General features: G+C 38.6%; 2 protein-coding genes across 4 annotated transcripts; one reads left to right on the top strand and one right to left on the bottom strand.

The window, feature by feature from the left end:
- Positions 1–7,961: 7,961 nt before the first annotated feature.
- On the bottom strand, positions 7,962–13,261 carry fbxo5 (F-box protein 5). The gene is made up of 6 exons (XM_079688001.1): positions 13,106–13,261; positions 11,715–12,373; positions 11,145–11,315; positions 10,753–10,843; positions 10,379–10,591; positions 7,962–8,729 (listed from the first exon to the last, which is right to left on the bottom strand). The coding sequence occupies exons 2-6, from the start codon at positions 12,329–12,331 to the stop codon at positions 8,469–8,471; spliced, it is 1,353 nt and encodes a 450-aa protein (XP_079544127.1). The 5' UTR covers positions 12,332–12,373; positions 13,106–13,261; the 3' UTR covers positions 7,962–8,468.
- Positions 13,262–15,803: 2,542 nt separating this feature from the next.
- Positions 15,804–22,585, top strand: mtrf1l (mitochondrial translational release factor 1-like). 3 transcript variants are annotated; one of them, XM_079689024.1, is made up of 9 exons: positions 15,805–16,005; positions 16,603–16,934; positions 17,535–17,614; positions 17,761–17,865; positions 18,049–18,127; positions 19,736–19,899; positions 20,488–20,605; positions 21,403–21,539; positions 22,113–22,585. In XM_079689024.1, the coding sequence occupies exons 2-9, from the start codon at positions 16,682–16,684 to the stop codon at positions 22,323–22,325; spliced, it is 1,149 nt and encodes a 382-aa protein (XP_079545150.1). In that variant the 5' UTR covers positions 15,805–16,005; positions 16,603–16,681; the 3' UTR covers positions 22,326–22,585. The 3 variants fall into 3 exon arrangements, with proteins under 3 accessions (XP_079545148.1, XP_079545150.1, XP_079545149.1); XM_079689023.1 differs by having other exon boundaries at positions 15,806–16,005; positions 16,516–16,934; XM_079689022.1 differs by having other exon boundaries at positions 15,804–16,934.
- The last annotated feature ends 63 nt before the right edge of the window (positions 22,586–22,648 follow it).

Raw genomic sequence — 22,648 nt, 5'->3', positions numbered from 1 at the left:
GTCTTTTTGTCTGGCTGATTGTTTGACAATGGGGGTTTTAGAGTTTGGATTTGTGAAAGTTAATAGTATACCTTGAAGGTTTATATGTTGTGCTTTTGGCAGTTTTACTATTTGAAAATCTCATATTTGACAGAATTGAGTCTTTTACATAAAATGTGATTCTTTGTGTGTAAAAAAGCTCTCCACTCAGTAACACTGAAGACAACTAATCGTATTATTCAGATTTATTTTAAGTACCCTTTGCAACAACAAAAAAACATTGCTGTCCCAGGTCAGCTTCAACTACACAAATGAGTTTCTATTCAATACTCTGTTATCCTTTCACTCACTCTTCCTCACAGAAAATCACAAAGCAGAGGAAACACAAAGGGATTATTTGAGCAAATTACATTACATGTTACTTGTTAGACGCTTTTATCCAAAGCGAGTTACATACTCAATACTGTGGGCAATCCCCACAGGAGCAATTTGAGGTGAAGTGTCTTGCCCAGGGACACAACGACATACTGACTGCAGTGGGGGTTTGAACCTGTGACCCCCTGATCCGAACACCTACGGACAACCCACTACGCCACATGCCTCCCCAAATGGACAGAGCTTCAGCACCGCGGACAGCGACACTCTGTCAGCAGTTGGAAATTGTCTGTGATTTTCAGTTTTTTACCTTTTTGTCCCCCTAAAAATTTCATCATTTAAAAAATCATTTGGTATGGTAGTTATAAGGTTAATATCCTAAAATACGAGCTTTAGCTTTGAGTAGCTTGATTTCAAGTTTAAGACTTTCTGGAACAACTCGAGACCAGACCAGTGAGAAATATGTTTCAGCTCAAACGAATGATGACACATAGATAGTCAAACCTGTTTTATCCTGAAAAAGGTTTTGTCAGCAATAAATCCAGGCTTGGTTCCAGTCAAATAAAAGGTGTTAGAAAACGAGTAAACAATCAGTATATCCTGAAAATAAAACAGTTAATGGTAAATGAGTAACCGCACAGTAAAAGTATCTCTAGTTGCGATTTTACCCCTAAGTATCCCAAGGATTTTTTGCAAAACAATCACAAAGAGTTCAAGGAATTATATAATATTCAACAGATGTTATGTAAGCAGGATATCAGTCTCCAAATAGCTTAAATCTAGTAATGTAACTGCTTAGTCTCTCCCCTGTGACTCACTTTGTTTACAAGTGTTCAAATAGCAGCCGATATTTGACTCATAAATGTCATAAGCAATGTTCTGCAGGGCTGGACCAGATGAAAGGATCACGCAATGACACTAACTTCTAGTTATAATTAGAAAAAGAGGAAGTGTCATTCTGTGTTCATGACGGATTTTGCAGAGTTAGCTCGCATCGAATTCACAGCTTGCAATTGGATCGTTTGGTTTCACGTGGAGTTAACAGAACTCAGCGTCTACGGCAATGCTAACACTTCTGCCGGGAATAACCTAACCACAATTGAGATTTGGGCTAAATGCTAACATTAACATGCCAACAAGCACACCATGTGACAATGCTTACATTATTTTGTTTATTGTTGATTGTGTTCTCCAAATCAGTGATGCGTATTAGCATGCTAACGCTAGCTAATGAGCATAAAAAAGAGAGCTGCATTCTGATGGGAATGTGATTAGTTTGCCATAAAACAAACAAATGTGATTAGTTAGCCATAAAACCAATTGTAGAGACATTTCACAAATACCAAATGACAAACACTTGGTGTCACTGATTATCCGTAGACATGTAGTTGCTGTATGCTGGCTTAAATAATAGATTCATGGAAATGTAAATATTAAAGTCCAACATTTAACATGGATTATCTGAATGCATACTTCTGTAATCAAGTGTTTAGTTTCTCCACACACCTGCAGTCAAGTCATTTCTAGTGTAACCTATGAAGGTCTAAATCAAAAATGTGAAATTATCAATTAATAATGATTGAGTATTTACATGGGGTTAAAGTTGAACTTTTCCCTGAAATGTGTTCTAAAGTTTGTTTGGGGTTTCTATTCGAAAGAGTTATTGGGAACTATTAGGACATTTTTTGAGTATGTTTATGTTTAATATAGTTGCCTGTTTAAAACCCATATGGATGTGTGCTTGTTTGTGTGTCTCTCCATCTGCGCTCATTTAATAGATGTTCCCAGGGTGAGGCAGGTTTGTTTTTCCCGAAAAACTTTGGTTAAGGTTTGGTGTGTGTGTGTGTATGTGTGTGTGTGTGTGTGTGTGTGTGTGTGTGTGTGTGTGTGTGTGTGTGTGTGTGTGTGTGTGTGTGTGTGTGTGTGTGTGTGTGTGTGTGTGTGTGTGTGTGTGTGTGTGTGTGTATACATATATATATAAATATATACTGTATGCTGTGTGTCCATCCACTCTCCTGGACATGTTTGATTACTGCCTGCTTTGTGGAGAGGCTTCACTCGCTAACTCTCCTCACTGCAGTGCTGATATTAATGGACCAATCAGAGTAAAACCAGACAGAGAAAAAGGGCTGCAGCCTTTTAACACCAAGCACAGTGTGTGTGTGTGTGTGTGTGTGTGTGTGTGTGTGTGTGTGTGTGTGTGTGTGTGTGTGTGTGTGTGTGTGTGTGTGTGTGTGTGTGTGTGTGTGTGTGTGTGTGTGTGTGTGTGTGTGTGTGTGTGTGTGTGTGTGTACTTTTCTTGAGCCAAGCTCTTCCTTAAGTACTCAATTATACCCATACATCTATGACTCTCACTGAACTTAATTAAGCCTCTGCAGGTTATACTACCTTATTCTTATATTCTTACTCATCAGTAATGCCTCATACAGAATACAACAGATTTTCCCTGGAGAGGCTGCAGAGCTGCTCAAAGAGAAATGAAACGATGTCTTTGAGATGAATCAAAGCGTTATTGATGAAAGTGTTTTCAATTTAGTTCTCTAATTTGTCAAACATTGCAGATTATGAGTCAATTATCACATCTCGTATACTGAATATAAAAGCTCTAGAGAAATTGCTGATTGATTACCATTCATTTATATTCAAAAAGGTTTTTTTATAATTTCTTAAAGTTAGCAGTCATGGAGTGCATAAAGCAAGGATGGGCTATACCTTCTGTGTGTATGAGTTTGTAATAATCTGAACATTGAAAAAGGAATACATGACGTTTTTTCTGATTGTGGATTGTTAGGAAAAAAACAAATATTTTAAATTATGAGCTTGATGTTGCTCAAAAGGAGAATGTGGACTTTCCACCATCTTATTCCCAAACAGCCAATAAACTTCAAGCCTGCTCACACCCCATCAGTTTTCATGGCATATTTATTCTTCCTTTTTTTAATATTGAAAAACATTTAGTCACCAGCCTGGCGTCATGTGTCTCTCCCCAGCATCAGTCTGAGGATTAGATTCAATTCCTGCTTTGTTTTCCCTGCAGGCTCTCCGGTGACAGCTCCTTTTCAGGGCTTTTACAGTTCAACTTTGGTGACATACGGCTGATTGACATGTGGAAGTCAGTATGCATCAAGATCATCGACCTGAAAACACACACACACACACACACACACACACACACACACACACACACACACACACACACACACACACACACACACACACTCCGGATGTTGCCCTGTCATACATCCGCCCCCACCCTCTATCATTGGGCTGAAATGAGCTGTTTATGCAAATAAATAAATAAAAACAGGAAAGGAGGGAATTTCTAAGGATGAGCAGATAGATGCAAGCTTCTGATAGCTTATTAAGGTGTCCCATTTCACATACAGTATCTTCATGAAGTCTAATGATGGTACTTTATAAGAAAATGTAATTAAAAGGAGGGGAAAGACGCTAAGAAAAGTGATGGAGATGAAGATAAAGGGACCCCTGATGGAAAAAAGAAAGAGACGATGCTGGTTAGGAAAATGCAAAGATATACAAAAATATATAAAAACCTAATTTGCATTATTTAATTGTAGGTGAGAGAATAGCCTGCATGGCTCTCCTTCATCCTTAAACACTTGTGTATTACAGTGACACACTAACACGTATGTGACAGAAGGCTCTCAAAACTTTTACAATTAGCAGCAGTCCTGATTGCGTTGGGGATGTGTCTCGCTGCAGCAGCCGATCAATAAATCTGCCAGATAAATGATCCTGAGTCTCTGAGGGAGGGAAAGGCCACGGCTCAGATTCATCAGCAGCTGTTTACCACCCTGACAGCAGCAGCAGCAGCTCTGACAATTCACAAAAACATCCATTTAGCTCTGTCGTCAGGACATTTCCTTACATGTGAGATGTGCAGCTGCTCTCATTTAAATCACACATCACAAAGCAAGGAGTTTATTTTTATTTTAAGCCAAAAAGCTCTACAAATGGCTTTACAGTCGTTTGGCACACCTGGAGTTGAAAGATAAACACATTAGTGGATTTGTTGCAGCTGATGCAAATAATGATACGGGTTAGTTAAGATGTTTCTTTCCACATAGACATATTTCATAAAGCTACTTTATATTGCAAAGAACGTCAACAAAATGTACTGAGCATGACATCGAGGCTCTGGTGGACAATCTCAACATTCAGTTTATTCAGTATCTCTGTATTTATGTATTGGTATTTATGGCTCTTGTACACTGACACTTACATATCCCACATTAGCTAATTATTAGGGATGTAACGATATATTGAATATCGCGATATCGCGGTAAACCTTTATTTAACCAGATGAGATCATTGATCTCTTTTTCAAGGGAGACCTGTCCAACATGGCAGCAAGTAGCTTACAAGATGAACATAAAACAACAGATAACACAAAAGGACATCGTATTTACAGGTCTACATGTACATACCTAGAGACATGGACAAGTACCAGCAGTATATTTATATCTCGACCTGTCAATAAGCCTCACCTTCTTGGCAATAACGGTATTGTTTTTGAAGTGGTGGAGAGACAATGCAGTTTGACCCACTGCTGTTACCCATGGCCAAAGCATATCTCTCTGTCCAAGCAACATCAGTACCAAGCAAGAGAGTTTTTTCCACAGCAGGGGATTTTGTAAACGCCCCAACATCCCATCTTCTACCTGGAAATGTGGACATGCTCATATTCCTAAAAGATAACCTTGATGATGCTGAGTGAGTGAGTTAGTGAGTTAGAGTTGAGTTACTTGAAAAACTAAAGTGAAACTTGATTTATTCTATTGCAGGGTCTGATTATTATATTGTTGACATTTTAAAATACTACTATCCTACTAAAATGCTGTACAAATCAGATTTATTATTTAATAAAGAAAAAAAAATTCAAGTAAAAAAAAAATCTCTTTTTTTTCTTTTTTTTTCAATATCGCGATAAATATCGTACCGTGGACTTTTTATCTCGATATTATCGTTTCGTGAGTTTTTGGTATCGTTACATCCCTACTAATTATATCAGACATGCTCTTCAGGCCTTTGTTTTAAAAATGTACCTAAATCTAATAACCGCTGAGGCTTTGTTTTTTTTTGCTGCTAACACCAGTTGACTAAAAGGAAGTGTATCAGTAAAAGAGTGGAGGTTATTTAAAAAGAACATAATATAGAAATTCACTTATCACAAACTCATGATCTGTTTTTCATTCGCTCGTCCTGGAGGCATCCTTCAGTTCAGCAGAGAATATGTGTAAGGTTGTGTGTGTTTGTGCATGTGTGTTTGTGCATGTGTGTCAGTGCTTGAACATGGTCGCAGCTATTGCTTATTTGCCCTTATTCACCTGCAGTAACAGCAGAAACCGATTAATCTCAACTGGAAACATGTGACCGTACTAACCGTGACATGTACATATAAGAGTTATACATACCTGCAGTTTGTTTTTCTCCCACGTCACAAGACATCCGGCTGACCTATGAGTGAAAGTTTACTGAATGGTCAAATGGGTCATCCTGCAAATGTCAGAGGTACCTGATGTCCCTGATGCTCTTTGCAGCTCCATAGCTCCCCTAAACAGGTGATGACAGATGCAAGCAAACCAGATTTGTTATCCTGGGAATATTTTTTCAATAGATGTTGTGTTTGTTTTATATAGGTATTTTCCTCAGGTTTCAGCTCAGATGTGTAGTGATACAACATATTTATAATGTGAAAAGTCTCCGTTGAGAATAATATGCAGAGACACTTTACTTTGCAAAAGCACAAGTTGGTGCTGCATATGGCATTATAATACAACTCAATGTACAATGACTGCATACTGTAGTATACTGGCATACTTGAGGGCTTGCGTGACCTATTAAACATGTTAATCATTTTTTACCGTTGAATTCCTTATCAGCAGCCAAAATAATCCTAAATACACAGTACACTTTGTGCCATTATGTACTTGACAGAAAAATTCTGTTTATTCAAATAATCTGCTTGTAAAGTTGGAGGATTTGCAAAGACTGACCAAGACGGACTAAATACAAACTAAAACTAACTTTTTTAATTCCACATGTAACGCTTTTTGACACTAAATCATTAGGATGGAAATGTAATGGGCAACCAGCATGGGCAGACAGGGCAGTATGTTATGCACTAGTCATATTTTCATTTTTGTTCAAGGCAGTTAATAAAAATGCTCACTTGTGATGTTAATATGTATTTGTCTGCATTTGTTTTAAAACTGTGTGCCATCGTCAGAGTGCAGTGAGAAGTGTACACGATGCTGCCCTCTGCTGAAGACGTCTAAACATGACTACTTACATTTCTTCCTTAGTAAAATCTGAAACTAAAGTCCAAGTTAAGAATCCGTAAAAAACAACAACATGCATTCACTAAAACAAAACAACCCAAGTAAAATATGACCAGTCCTCCAATCTTAATACACATTTAACTTTTAGTCATTTTAAAAAAAAATCTTAAATTGATAAAAAGGATAATACACTCATGTTGGAAATAGAGCACAAGGTCTTAGACCAGGGTATATGCAGGAATCCTGAATTCAAATGTAACCCTTTCCATACATGTTAAGTTCGCCACTTCGAGTTTTAACCGGTTACATTGGCGACACACTTTACCTCACATTTACTATGTACAATATTGATTGTCCTTCCTCCTTATCTTCCAACATTAACGATGTTGTTTAACAACCGGCGTAAACAGACCTTCGCGCGCTATCAAGCAGTGAGCGTGCGATGTCCTGTTTAGATCACGTCCCATCCAACGGGATGTCATAAATAAACTGCACAGAATCACACTACACACCTACGCAATGATTACATTCAGTCACACTTTAGAATACAACCTCCTTGGACAAGTCATATACTTATTGAAAACAATCTACAAAATGTAATACCATGGGAAATGCCGTTTAATACTTTTTAATAGCCTTCCTTTTCGCTAAATTGATTTATCAACTTGTAATACTTTTTAAGACCCCGCGGACACCCTGGTTATACACTAGTCATATTTTGTATTGTTTTTCAAGGCAGCTAATAATACCAACTCGTGGTATTTGTCTATGTATCTGTTTGTCAAACTGTGTGCCATCGTCAGAGTGCGGTGAAGAATCCTTTACCCTGAGAAGTGTAAACTATGCTGCCCTCTGCTGTAGACATCTAAACATGACTATTAACATTTTTCTTCAATAAAATCTGAAACGTAATCCAAGTTAAGAATCCGAAAAAATCCCCAACATTCATTCACAAAATAATCCATGTAAAAAATGACCAGTCCTCCAATTTTAATACACATTTTACTCTGTCATTTTTAAAGTTCTTAAACTGATAAAAAAAAAAAGATAATACACTCATGTTAGAAATAGAGCGACAGTTGTTTTCCCCTCAACGGTTTGAAATTGCCAATGTGAAACTTCTAAAATGTAAAGTAGTTATAACTGTAGCGTTAAAAAGTCACAAATGCCACTGGTTATCTAAGGTTACATTTAAAGCATATCTTCATGTACTAACTCAAGTGGTTGATTATTTTTTCCACAACTACACTGGACAAACTTCAGCTCTAGGATAAGTGTCATTGAGGAATAACAAAGAAAACAAGATCAGTTTTATGTAACATTTATTTACATGTAGTAAATATGAACATTTAAACACTTCTTGATTTATTTAAAAACAAATACAAAACAATTTAAAATAGACAATGTGAACATACATTTCATTTTAAAAACAAAATATAAAAATTGCACAACTTAAAGTATACCAATCTGCATTTCTTTCTTCTTTTTGGCATCAGATGTGTATGTCGCTCACAGACGACCACAGCTTTTGCCAGGTGACACTCTCTGGTTGATTGTCCCAGCAGTGCGCTATCAAGTGCTTCAGTACGTCGATTCAGTTGCGTAGAGCCGGAGTTCTGCATGTCACAAAGTTTTAATGCCACAGTGACACAATTAGAAGTCCAGTTTGTGTTAAAATATTCCTCGCTGTCCGAGCTTTGGAGGGAGCCAGCGTAGACATCAAAACATTCCTCGCTGTCCGAGCTTTGGAGGGAGCCAGCGTAGACAGAGGACATTAAAATATTCAGAGAATAAAACCCCCGTAGCGCTCCATCACAGGCGCCGGATGCCCCTCTTGCTGCGAGCGCTACCTAAAAGGATCGGGGTCGTCTTCGTGGTGGAAAAGATGGATCGGGACTTCACCACTCTGCAGGGGTTCGAGCCGTGGAACTTCTCCTGGCAGTAGGTGCAGAAATCGAACTGGCAGTTGAGGCTGGTGCACGTGGCCCTCCGAACCTCGGACAGGTGCGTCGCTGGAGCGCCGCAGAGCTTGCAGGGACGCAGAGACTCGTGCGTCTTCAGACTGCTGGCCGCCTGGACAGAACAACAAGACAAATTCATGTTAACACTAGTTAACGAGTAGGAGCCAAAATGCTGTGGTAGCCTGTGCTTATAGTCATATTATCTTCATTATTTGTTCACACCACCCACGCTTGTAATTGGTTCAGGGTTCCTGCAGGTTTCACCAACTCAAATGTAAGACTTTTTAAGACCACTTTGAATAGAATTTAAGCCCTATTTCACAGTAAGAAAGCATGAATGAAAATTGCTAGGAAAGAAGAAATACGTCCCATAATTACTTAAGTAAACGTATTCATGTTCAACATAAGAACGATGACTGAACATAACGGTACACAGAATTGTGTTGGACAAAAAGTGTGTGTGTGTGTGTGAGTGACAAGAGCTATAGTCAGAGCTCTGCTGTCTTCATGCTGTTGTATGATTGGTGTTTAGCTACGGTATTTAGCGTCCACAGCCCCTCCGCTTTTAGGGTTGACGTAGACTCAAACGTCGCCCGGAGGTCCCCCGGTGTTGTTGCGGGAGTAGCTGCACTAGCTAACGCTACATTAGCAAAACAAACGCTAATTTTGTTTGCAAAAGGTGCAGCGGCCTTCAAACACGTTCCCCTCCACTGGTTTCAACCAAGCACTAAATTTGATGTTTTCCAACCAAATACGGTTGAACTTACACTTCCCCATATTTGTAAGTAGATTCGAAGATACCTAGTTTCTGACTGCCGCTAGCTGAAGCTCAGTTACTAGCTGGGTGTTTCCTGATAAGGGGCCGGAGGAAATAAAGTGAGTGATTACTGGTTCCATGTTGATTTATTTCAATACAAATTGTTGGGGGGAACTGAAAGGGTCTTACGTACGTACTGGTTACTTTGCGGCCCGGATATTTCCCCCAAAACACATTTAGACGCGATCGCAACACAGAAGTACCTTTCAAATCCCATAATTTTAAAGACCTTCTAAATCATATTTAAGCCCCTTCTTATTTTTTGATCATATTTAAGACCTTTTTAAGGCCTGCAATTCTGATTATCAAATGTAAGACTTTTTAAGAGCCCGCGGGAATCCTGTTGGTTGTTTCCGGTGATTGTCACATGGGTGTGGTTAATGGTATTTAGGGCACCAGGTTTGGTAGCATGACAATGGGGGTGAGCTTAGCTCCGATATATTTTGTTGACCGTTTGATTCTGTTTGTTTATTGTTTTGATTTACAATATTAAAAATATCCTTAAAACATTTATTATGTATACGCGTCACAACAATGAGCGAAGTTTAGCCGTATTCAATGGGAATATAGAACACAACTAGAATCCAAATAATGACATGTATTTTCCAAAGCGTGAACCTGATTGAAAGTCACACCACAGCAGCTGGGACAGACTGTGCACACTACACACTTGTGTTGAATGTTACGCCTTCTTTTGCCATCTCAAATCCTACTCTGGGGCAACATTACATTATACTGCCATTGTTTGGTTCAGAGTAATAAAGGAAAATCCATTGCACAGGCTTTATTTTCTTCCTGGCGTGTACTGAAATCTCTGTTTAAGAAGAGGCTGTTGCGTGTCCCTCCTAATATGCTTTTATACTAGCAGTACACATTTATATTCAGAAATGCTGGGTTTGCTGGGTTCTTGCGCTAGTTATTCTGATTTATAAACAAATTCTTACCTGCATGTATTCATTGAAGCGTGTGTAGGCCTGATGGGGCATGATGCCTTCCTGAGAGTGAGCAGGACGTCTGTTGACCCCGCAGCTCGATGAGGAGGAAGAAGATTGGGTACTTGGTGAGGCCAGGGTCTGCATGCAGGAGAACACCACCCTGGACAGACCCGAATCTCTCGTTAGACCACAGCCCTGTTGCCTCGTGGAGTTCCTTGACTCCTGAGAAACGAGAAAAAGGAAACACATTAGAACATGAACAGCATATGGAGTAAGTTGTTCAGCAACAATCTCATTGATGGCCAGAGGCACAACAATGCAAGATTCTTGCACAACTCAGTGCTTGGTCCTACAAAGGGTGTACACTTGTGTGATTTCCTCACCCTGAGTGCCTCCTCAGCTCTTTGACACCTGCTCAGAACGGCTGTATCCTCACAGATGAACCTCCTCCATGTCCTGCTCACTTTCTTACAGCTGAGGGGGAAAAGGTAAATGTATGAGGACTTTACACAAGAGAAAAATGGTACCTATAATAATAAAAGAAATGTAAAAAGTACAATTTCTAACTATTTCTGACCAGTATGTTTTAACATCTCAACGTTCACGTGTTGTCACTTGTGTGCATTTTCCTTAACTTAAAAAAATGTAGTAATCAATTCAACAATAGTTCCAACGCTTTCGTCTTAAACTATAAACTGTGACTTCAGCTGATAACATAAACAAAAGTAAACTTTCTTTACTTCAGCATCTACATAGTAAAGAATTTGTAATTTACCTGATGAGGTCCATGTCTCCCAGCAGGGCCAGGATGTTAGTCAGGATGTTTCTCATGTTCCTGGTCAGAAGATACGAAAACACGTCGATGTACTCCATGCCCATATGGGCTCCGATCACCCGATCCAAAAGTTGACGCTCTGCAACCTTGTTGATGATGCTAAAGTCATACCTGAGACACAGGAAGACGATTGTACATTTTCATTAAAGTCTAACTGAAACAAGGAATCAAATTTGAAATGAGTTTAGGTTTAGCAGAGTGGCCCCGTAAAATGAGACGCCAAAATGTATCTCAGGCATGTCTGCCAGCTTTGATTCTGGTAGGGAATGGTAGTCGTTTATGGTCCTAACCTTTCAAATGTTTCACTAGATATGCGACAATGATGGATACAAAATTCCTAACTCCCTTTTATCATTTTGATATTGGGAAGATATCCCAAAAGCAGAACCTTTTATACTATTCCATATCTAAATGCACACTAATTAAGAATGGGTAGGTCTGTGTGTTACCTATTGTGTGCAAATCGGAGCAGGTAAAGTCTTTGTTATCAGAGATGCGTAATTATCTTACCTCTTATTCTTACGATAGTTCTTGGCAAGCTCTTCACACACTGTCTTCTGGAACTTCAGTATGGGCAGGTTGGGGTTATTGTGATGCTCGGACGGGGTAGATGACAGCGAGTGTGCCACTGTTCTCCTTTTATGGCAATCCACAGGAGTAGAAGCTACCTCCAGAGACACTTGCCGGTTAAAGTCAGTCCTTCCTTTACACTTAGTGGGAGAATTATTAGGAGTTGTCTTTTTTTTATGCTTTGCTGCATTTGAAGGTGGCAGGGGTGTTGCGTTTTTTTTAAGGATGTGTTCATCCTCTTCCTCCCCATGATCATCATTATCATCACAATAGTCATTATCATGACTATTTTGCAGAGACAGATAGCCACTGTCCTCAAACGCTTCAACCAGAGTCCAGTCATGCTGGATGGTGCTGTTTTCCTTGTTGTGGACTGCTTTGGTGTTGTTGTTGTTGTGAGAGAACAACTCTTTGGTCACTCCAGCAGGGGGGCGCTGGGATTTGAGGGCGAGGGGCTCTTTCACTGGGGAAGCTTTTAGGTGAAGCACCCTGGAGTCTGCTGCAGCGCTTTTATCCATATTGTTGGCCATTGTATACTCGTAGTGAGGGCATTTCATGATGACTTTGACAGTAAAACACACTGCGCACCATGAAGATATCTGGATAAAAAAAGACAAATCAGGAGTTAATTGGGTTAACAAATATTCAATGTGACTGTCAGGCAATATGGCTTCTCTTGTGCAAGCCAACCTAGCTCCCCGCTAATCGAAGGTAACTAATGCGTTTCTTGACATAAGAGAAAGTCATAAGAAGTGACTATATTGCAGTTAAACTTGTATTATTAACGTTTAACACGGTTGGGATAGTTTAGTTTATATCACTTTTCAAATAATTGATTTTGGCGCGATGTAGCTAGATTTGGCGGAAACGTATCGGTGACGTGAACGTACCCAGGTCCCTATAGCAGTCTTTAAATGCATAAGCTAAATAAGTAGGTAGTTACATTACGTGTATATTGTACTATGATATGTTGAACATCACGGGATAAGTGCTTCATACATCGCGAAGTTATCACTATAATCATGCATTTACGCGCGTACAGTGGGACGCATGGGAAGTAGCTTCGAACCAAGTAGCTAGCTTTCATTACTTGTATATACTTTTGCATTCAGAACTCAAACTAAGGTTCTTATTATACTCTGAAATGTAGTATATTTTCGGCTGAGATTGTTAAGATAATATGTATTTCTCAACGTTTAACCAACACTTATTAATCTTAATCGAGCGAAATTAAAGTGCCAATGCTATTAACAAAGCTGACAGAACATCCTAATACTTAATAATAACATTAGCAATTCATAGTCCATAGGATATTAAGCAAAGGCTCTTACCGTAGGCTTGTAAATATCGTTATCCAAAGCTGACCCTTGATTCCCTCCTTTTTACCGCTGAGCTATCTTTCGTCTGACTCCTGTGTTTGCCAATTCCAAATGAAATGTTCCTCAACTCAACATCCGCCAGTTCCTGCTTCTATTTGAAATCCGTGCGCAAAATGCGGCAACCAATCACATCGAGCGGGAGCCTGTCCCTTTAAACCATATCAACCAATGGGATTTGAGGTTCTAACATTTTGAGGAAGTGATGTCAGCGCGCAGTCAGTCGACGTGTTTTCAATGGTATTTCCCATCCTATGTGAAACACTGAAAATTCACTGTACAAAAAGTTTCATATACAGTACTGAAGTATACAAAAAGTAGTAAGCCGAATTGAGTGTTACAAGGTGTTACATAATATATGCATTAATATTGGAGAGGTTGTAGACGGTAAACCTTAAAAAAAAAACGAATTCATATATCTACATAACTAAAGCCAAGGGAGTGCATGGTACGTCGACCTGTTGGTTTTCACGTAAAATACAATTGAAACATCTTTAAATAGTATTCCTGAAACAGTTTCACTAAAGTTAAGCATTTCAAAGTTATGTTCAACAAGTTTGATGTTCCTTAAAAACTATCTGATGGACAGTTGACTTTTTACAAATATATATAGAGCATAGGGGGAAGGTATCTTGCGTATGATTCTGATTACAATTATTATGTGAAATTAATGCTATATTTTAAAAGGGTCTGCTGGAAGTGATGACAATGATATTTCAGATATTTGTTTAGCTGTCTCTAATTGTTGTCAGGAATCCCACTGTTTGAGAGGAAGAACAGACAGACTGCATTCACAGGACAGTCCAGTTCACACCCCCACCTGGAATGTGTGATGTGGCTCTTTCATTGAAACCAGGCAGGGGAGGGGGGTTGCAGGATGTGGTCGGTTACTTTACTATTTCAGATGCATTATAGGCAAATACAACAAGGGTGCTAAATCCTCTCCCAGTCATAACCAACATATTTAGACAACAACAAAGTGAAGTTGGAAGTTGGACAAACAAGTACAACTGAAAAGAAAATACCTTCTGCAGTGCCAGTACCACACAGACAGAGAGAGAGATATACGTAAGCTTACCCTTCTGACCTGACACTGATAATCTTTGCATACTGATGTGCATAATGCTAATGAAATGATGATCCTAGCATCAATCCAATTTGCAAGTCCTCACAGTCATTACAATTTTAGGAGACAGCACAATCAAAGTTGGCAACTGACCCCATGCGTTGTGCAGTATGAGAATTCACTAAGGTTACAAAACATGGGCGTCACTTTGTTAGAAAAAGTGGTGGGGACAATTTCTCCAGATTTAACATCAGCATAGCAAAAGACAAAAGAAGTCCCTCCCATGGGTGTTGTACCTTGAGCACCTGAGGGGAAAACCAATGAATAGACCTCTGGACAACCGATATGTTTCTGGAACATCGAAGACCCAACTATAGGTGTTGCTGTGATGTGGAGTGAATTTGTACCTTTATGCACAAAACGAGCACACAGGTATAGAGGACAGAGCATGACATGATACACAAATGTATAACATCCTCTGTTTTTATTGATTATATTGTGTTTTTTGTTTGTTTTGTGTACCTTGTACGGCGACCCGAAAGCTTAGAAAGGCTCCTTTATAAATAAAACGTATTATTATTATTATTATTATAAATGCATAAATACAGGAATAAATACAGGATTAAATGAACATAACTAAAAATGTATAAATATGTAAATAAATTAAAAAATATAAGTTGAGAGTAAAACAGAACTTTCATTATTATATATCTTTAATGTATTTCTACATGTATTTTAACTTACTAGTATATATTTATTAATTATAACAAAATAATAATAATAATAACACATTTTTAAAATAAATTCCTAACAAATTTAAATGGCAATAAAGACAAGTAAAAATACAATGAATAAATCAATTAAATAAAAAAGTGATATTGATACATAAAAAATGAATAATTAAGTAATAATTAATATGAATTATATTTAAATAAATAATTATATTAACAATAATAATACAAAAACTTAGAATTAAAAAAGAAAGAACATTTTTGATAAATACATGCAAAAATAATAATGACACAACATCAGATAATATAAATATATTAAAAAGAATATGATACAAAATACAATAAAAAAATGAACTGAATACACAAACAATAAAATAATTATTCAAAAATCTATAATGACGTGTACAACATAACTTTATAATTATAATAATTAAATAATAATACAAATAATAAAATATAATACAATGATATGAAATAAGTAAAATAATACATAATACAATCATAAAAACTAACTAGGAAAAGAAGGTATAAAGATATTTAAAATGAAAAGAACTGTTTTACTAAAACTAACAAAAATAAGTAATGAAAATAAGAATTCCTACTATTTGCTAGCAACACCTGTATAGACCATGGATGTACAATAAGAAGGTATAGACAGGATTTACAGTGTCAGGTTACAGACTTTCTCGTAGGAACCATTTTATGTGTGTGGCCGGGGGTAAATTATTTTAAGTCTTGAAAACGCTTGTTCTCAAGACAAAAGCACACTCACATGTTGTGAAAACGAACTTGCAAACCGAACCCCTGCAGGGGGGTCTGTAGGGATTTTAAGTCTGCTGTCACTTTCCGTAGAAGAAGAGCTTGCCCTCTTTGCGCATGCGTACTACATTCAATATGTCTGCGCCCTTCAGCAAGGTGGTAAAAGGAAACATATTTTCACAACAACTATTAACAATCAGTTGCTAGACTGCCTTTAGACAATTTATGACCACATTTTTGTTATTTATTGTCACACTGCTGTTCCGATAACAGGATATATCGAATGGAGACATTTTAAGGTTTGTAATTGGATTTTAAGATGATTTATTAGCTCAAAAGAAACCCTCATTGAGTTGATTGCCTTCTCAATGCTATCATTTTGTTTTGTAGGTTAATAGCCATAGCAGCTTTTTATAAATTCAAAAAGATATTTCCTGTTTTAGCTGTATTGGTCTTAATTCGCTGGAAACCATGACAAATTGCCAGACATTGTTGGCGACATAAACTTATTAATGAATATACAATTGTATCAATTTAAAACACTGCTTATCATTACAAAAATGATGCCGAATTCTAGAATGACTTGATTGGCAAAAGAATATATCTTAACATAACAATTGTAAGAACATGTATTGCTTTTTTTTACAAATGAAAAAAGAAAAAAATACCGCATTTTTCTAGTGGAATTTGGCTAATGTTTGCTCCCGGACAAGAGGGGATCATTTGCAAAAGCCAAGTCATATCTTGATTTGACCCCTCAGTGAATCTTCACAAGAAATCAAATTATCTTTTCACGCAATGGCTTTCAGAAGAGCCATACACCTTCTTCCAAGAGGAAATGATTGTGTCTACAGCTTGTGGATACCTTGTTTACACAAATCCCAAAATGCCATCAGCCAAACTGTCAGATTTCCTCGACACACCAACCATCACTGTGGCAGAACTACAAGAACTCTTCACACCGGCACACCTTGGATGGTGGCCAAGATACTGTCAGTGGATGAGCTTTTTTCTAAGACATCCCTGCAGGAATACCTGAAGAAGATGGAGGCGGAGTACAATGAATGTTTGAGAGCAGCCAACAGCGGTGTGCCAGAGGAGCAGTCCAGTGAGGACACGCTGATGTCCAAGAGGACCAAAGTGTCCCTGCTGGCTCCTCTCATCCAGAGCATCAGAGAGCTGGACGCCAAGCAGAGAGAGATGGCTGAGACCGAAGCGCTGCTGAAAGGTGAGGCGTTATAGCAAGCCCTTTAAATACCACTCAATATTACAACTTACTCATAATGTCATTGTGAACAGTTGCAATTATCACCTTATATTCTACCTCATACCGTTTTTATAGAACACATATTTATTTCTAACTGCACTGATACCTACACATACAATAACTTACTTATTGACTGGTTTACATTTCCTACTGCCTTGGCCGTATTGTTCTTGTATTTGTATTTGTATTTGTATGGTAATGTTGTATTGTCTTGTAAGTGTACTGTTCAATGTATCATAGTTCCAATTTATAGTCACTTTATATATTATATCTTAAACGTTTTAGCTTGTATTGTCAAAATGATACTTATGCTGTCTGTTATGTGTGATTGCACCATCGGGAATGCTTGGGATTTTGCTGTACTCTGTGTAGTGACAATAAAGGAATCTAATCTAATTGATGATATCTACAATGCAATTCTCAAAATACAAATCATTAACTATCAATCTCAATTCAGTTCTTACTTTTTGACCTTTTTAACTGTTGATATCAATAAATCATCACATGGCACAAATACTATATATCACTGTATCATTGAATTCATTTGGTTTCTCCTCATAGATGAAGACCCAGCCCTGCGAGAACTGGCAGAGCTGGAGAGTGAAGGATGTTTGCAAGAAATACAAGATATTAGACAAGAGGTATTTAGTTTGCAGCATAAAGTAACGTTACAATAAAAAGTCAATTGCTTTCCATTGCTGATTTATCGTCCTGTACTTGTTTCACTTTAGATGTTTCATTGATGTTGTTTTAACTTTCTTTCATATTAACCTGCTTCATCAATCAGATCCTGAATCTGTTGATCCCTGAGGAGGAGGCAGATCTGAGCGACCTCGTGCTGGAGGTCACAGCCGGTGTCGGGGGTCAGGAGGCAATGCTGTTTACCAATGAGGTCTGGAAGTATTTCTTTTTATTAGATAGTGGGCCTTTTGAAAAAATAACTGAATATGAAAATCTTTACATATTTATTTATATAGAGAAAAATATTGCATTTCAAAATGTCGTACCTATGTGAATGAGTCATTTGCAACAAACCTGTATGTTAACATGGCGACTCGTCTTTTCTCCTCTGAAGGTGTTTGACATGTACCAGGGATATGCTCATCACCATGGCTGGTCCTTCGACGTCTTGGAGTACATGACCAATGACTTAGGTTAGTGGGCACAGTTTGTTGTGATGTTAGCCGCATTATAGAGTCGGGTAACGAAAAATCATTACAAACCATTTTCCAGCACTTAACATTTTTCACCAGATTGTATTTGGGGGGCAACATCATAGTGGTCGATATCTTAAAACCTTTGCTAATAGAACAGAACTGACTCAATGTGTGGCTTAACTTCCATCCATCTTCTCCCGCTTATCCGTGGTCGGGTCGCGGGGGTAGCAGTTCCAGCAGAGAGCCCCAACTTTCCTTTCCCTGGCCACATCAACCAGCTCTGACTGGGGGATCCCAAGGCGCTCCCAGGCCAGCGAAGAGATATAATCCCTCCACCTGGTCCTAGGTCTACCCCTTGGTCTCTTCCCAGCTGGACGTGCCTGGAACACCTCCCTAGGGAGGCGCCCAGGTGGCATCCTTACTAGGTGCCCGAACCACCTCAACTGGCTCCTTTCAACGCGAAGGAGGAGCGGTTCAACTCCGAGTCCCTCCAGGATGACCGAACTTCTCACCTTATCCCTAAGGGAGACGCCAGCCACCCTGCGGAGAAAACCCATCTCGGCCGCTTGTACCCGCAATCTCGTTCTTTCGGTCATGACCCATCCTTCATGACCATAGGTGAGGGTGGGAACGAAAATGGACCGGTAGACAGAGAGCTTTGCCTTCTGGCTCAGCTCCCTTTTCGTCACAACGGTGCGGTAAAGCGGCTGCAGTACCGCTCCCGCTGCTCCAATTCTCCGACCCATCTCACGCTCCATTGTTCCCTCACTCTGGCGTAACTTTGATAATACTATTTATGTAACAGTCATGCAAAAACCTTAACTAGGTTAGAGTATAATTTAGGATACAATTGGACTCAGGATAACATACTGTTAGGAGAGCTGGATTGCTTGTCAGTTTTCGAAATAACAGTGCCTGGTCATGTATACACCTTCGTCTGGATTCTGTTATTTTGAATATGAATATGCCAGGAACATCACAGTGTGAATTACACTTTGTCTGTTTCTTCTATATAAAGTTGACAGTGGAAAAATACACAATTTTGTGTTCTAACTTGCGACTGAAGGTACGGATTGGGTGGTAATAAGATACAGGATGTCAGCACAAAAATGCAAAAAACCTTCTGTTTTCGACTTTCATATCAATATTGCAATACCTAACCCTAAACTCAAGGGGGAGCCCTTTCTGTGCAGAGAACTTTTGAGTGGTCACTAAGTCACTAAGTAATGCCCATATATGACGTTTAAATAAGAATTTAAAAAGACTTACAAAGAAAATGTGTTAAGGAAAGGTAAATACTGAAACAGATATTAAATAAATCAAACATGTTACATTTCTACATGTTGTTGTACCAATACTTCATAGTTTATATGACCCAATATGTATATATGCTCATTTTAATTCATTTCTTATTTCATAGTTTTTTATCGTTTTAATTTGTATCTTTGATTTTTTATCTTTAATTGTATTAACCTGTGTGAATCTGTGCTGTCCTGTTTTTCAATCTTACCCTGTTGCTGTTTGAACTACTGAATTTCCCCACGGGGATTAATAAAAGTCCATCTTATCTTATCTTACATTTGACTCTTGGTACTTGTTGCTCAGGTGGAGTGCGCAGCGCCTTGGCTAGCATCAGCGGCTCTCAGAGCTACAAGAGGATGAAGTTTGAGGGCGGAGTCCATCGGGTTCAGAGGGTTCCCAGGACTGAAAAACACGGCAGGATGCACACCAGCACCATGACAGTGGCTATACTGCCCCAGCCCACTGAGGTACAGCTTCACATGATGGAATAACAACGTTTTTCTACAGGCATCATTACAGGTGGATGGAAAATGATTCTGAATTGCAGAATTTTGGAATAGTCAGAGAAGATGACTTTGTTGTAACTAAAGCAAAAGCTCTCGAATCTTTATTGTTTTATATTTTAGAATCAAATGGCCTCTGGTGAAGACTGTTGCTGGGATTATTTTTTTCGGGTTGTCCATCTTTCCATCTGAATTTTCGAAAACTGGCACTGATCTCCACATTTGTTTTCCCTGACAAAAAAGTCTAAAAAAATCCAGACATGAAATAGGACAATTTCACACAAATGTCTTATAAGGTACAATGATTACAGTTTGTTTGGACATGAGTGTAAACTGCAACTTGACTGTTTGGCGGAGACATGGTAAATATAGTTGGCATTTATTGCTTAATCTGTGTGTATTATAAATATGAGGAAAACAATAAGGATGTGAATTGGGAAACATTTAAAATTGTAATAGTACAGGTAATAGTACAGGTAGGATATTTAGGAGAAAGCTTGTTCTTCTGCACATCTGGTGTTACTTTAATAAATGATGATGTGTTCCTGTCAGATCTCCTTCACGATACACTCCAAGGACCTGAAGATTGAAACTAAGAGAGCGAGTGGAGCTGGAGGTCAACATGTCAACACCACAGACAGTGCAGTCAGAATCGTCCATCTGCCCACAGGTAAACACTGTAAACATCTTATTTTGTAATAGTTAGAATTAGTGGGACATTAACAGTATGACGCCCAAAAAAGGTTTTAGCCTTTGTTGACTTTAATTTGAATTTTACAATTTTTCTATCATCCACATTTACATGCAATAACGCTGGAGAGAATTTTCATTTATTTCACTTATTTATTCCAACCTAACCCCAACAACTGGACTGGATAAAGTAGTTTAACACATCAAAGAGCCAAAGCAAAGACATTTGTAATAAGGATTTTAGATGTCTTTAAGCATCAACACAATAAATTCAACTTCCCTTTTCTCCAATGACATTCCCAATACATTAACATTTTAATGTTAATGTATTGTATGTACTGTTTTAAACAACAGTTGGCGTGTGGTGCAGTGGGTTGGTACAGGTTCAAACCCCACTGCAGTCAGCATGTCGTTGTGTCCCTGAGACACTTCACCCCATTGCTCCTGTGGGGATTGCCCACAGTATTGAGTATGTAAGTCGCTTTGGATCAAAGCATCTAACAAGTGATATGTAATGTTTAGTAAGTATGGACAAAGGAAACGCATACAGGAAGTTTCCTACATTTACATAAAAAACCCAGACAAACTTTATTTGCAAGATTCCAATAAGACTCACAACATGAGGCTCTGTCACATAACTTAACAATTCAAGTTAGTTTAAGTAGAGTTGTATTGCTGTGTGTCTGTGTGGGTCTGCCTCTCACTGAATGAAATGAGGACCCCTCACTGAGATTCCAACCTAAGAATAGTGCTTTAATGCTTGTGTGTGTTCATCAGGCGTCGTTGCAGAGTGCCAGCAGGAGCGCTCCCAGATAAAGAACAAGGAGAAAGCCATGAAGGCTCTGAGAGCAAAACTGTACAGCATGAAGTTAGAGGCGGAGACGAGCAAACGCTACAACCAGCGGAAAGTACAGGTGGGACACAGCGACAATACAGAACAATACAGTATAACATGATGTGCAAGTGATCATTTAAGTAGAATATAAAATATAGGTTTTGAGTGATGTTTTACTTTGTAAAAACTGATTAAGTTAATGTATTATGGTTTGCTAAAAAGAGGTAAAAGACATTTAAAAAAGCAGCAAGGGAGCCTGTTAATGTTTTATATATTTTAAACCAACCCTTAGAGCAGCGGTTCCCAACCTTTTTCAACTCAGGACCCACTTAAGAATCTAAAAAATGTTTGCGGCCCACATTCAACCATAAACAATAGGGAGGCTAAATAAAGTTCTGATTGGTCAATTCAGAACATGTGACACGTTGTTAATCCAGTAGTACCGACCGCTGTCAAGGACTGTAATGACCGTTGCTAAGTATGATCGAGAAAGAGAAAGGAAAAGAGGTTAAAATTAAAACGAATCTTAATAATGAATTGTTTCCACACAAATCATAATGTTTTGCACATTATTTGGCGGCCCCCAGGTTGGGAACCGCTGCCTTATATGGTCAATTTTCTTTCTCTCCAATTTCTTCTTTCTACCCTCCAGATTGGCACGAAAGGCAGATCAGAGAAGATTCGAACGTATCACTTCCCCCAGGACCGTATAACGGACCACCGTATCGGGCTGACGGTGCACGACATGAAGAGCTTCTTGCTGGGGGAGGACCTGCTGGACGAGATGAACTCCTCGCTGCAGGAGTTCTCCAACCAGGAGACGCTGGAGGAACTGCTGGGAGAAAACAACCAGCAGGGCTCCTGAGTTTGGATCTGAGAAACATGGATTCTGATGCAATGGAAACCTCTTGCTACAGGTTTTAGCAAAGCATTATGCTGTACAGTTGGATGTTCAAATCCTGCAAGACAAAGTGAGGAAAAGGACCATGATGGATTATAGGGAGGACCAAGTCTTAATGCTTTATGACAAATACCCATTTAATGTCCATATAGATGTCCAAGAATGACGTGCAGTGTCAGCACACAAAGTGGCTATTCAAATAAAACTTGATTATGGAGCTATCATACCGTCTTGTATTTCAACATGCGCTGTGGTAACTGTAACTCTTTCATTTAAACAAAACACAA

This window comes from Notothenia rossii (genome assembly GCF_949606895.1).
Source record: "Notothenia rossii genome assembly, chromosome: 6".
NCBI classification, from domain to species: Eukaryota; Metazoa; Chordata; class Actinopteri; order Perciformes; family Nototheniidae; genus Notothenia; species Notothenia rossii.
Note: the sequence above shows the minus strand (reverse complement) of the source record. Positions and strands in the feature narration are given on the sequence as shown.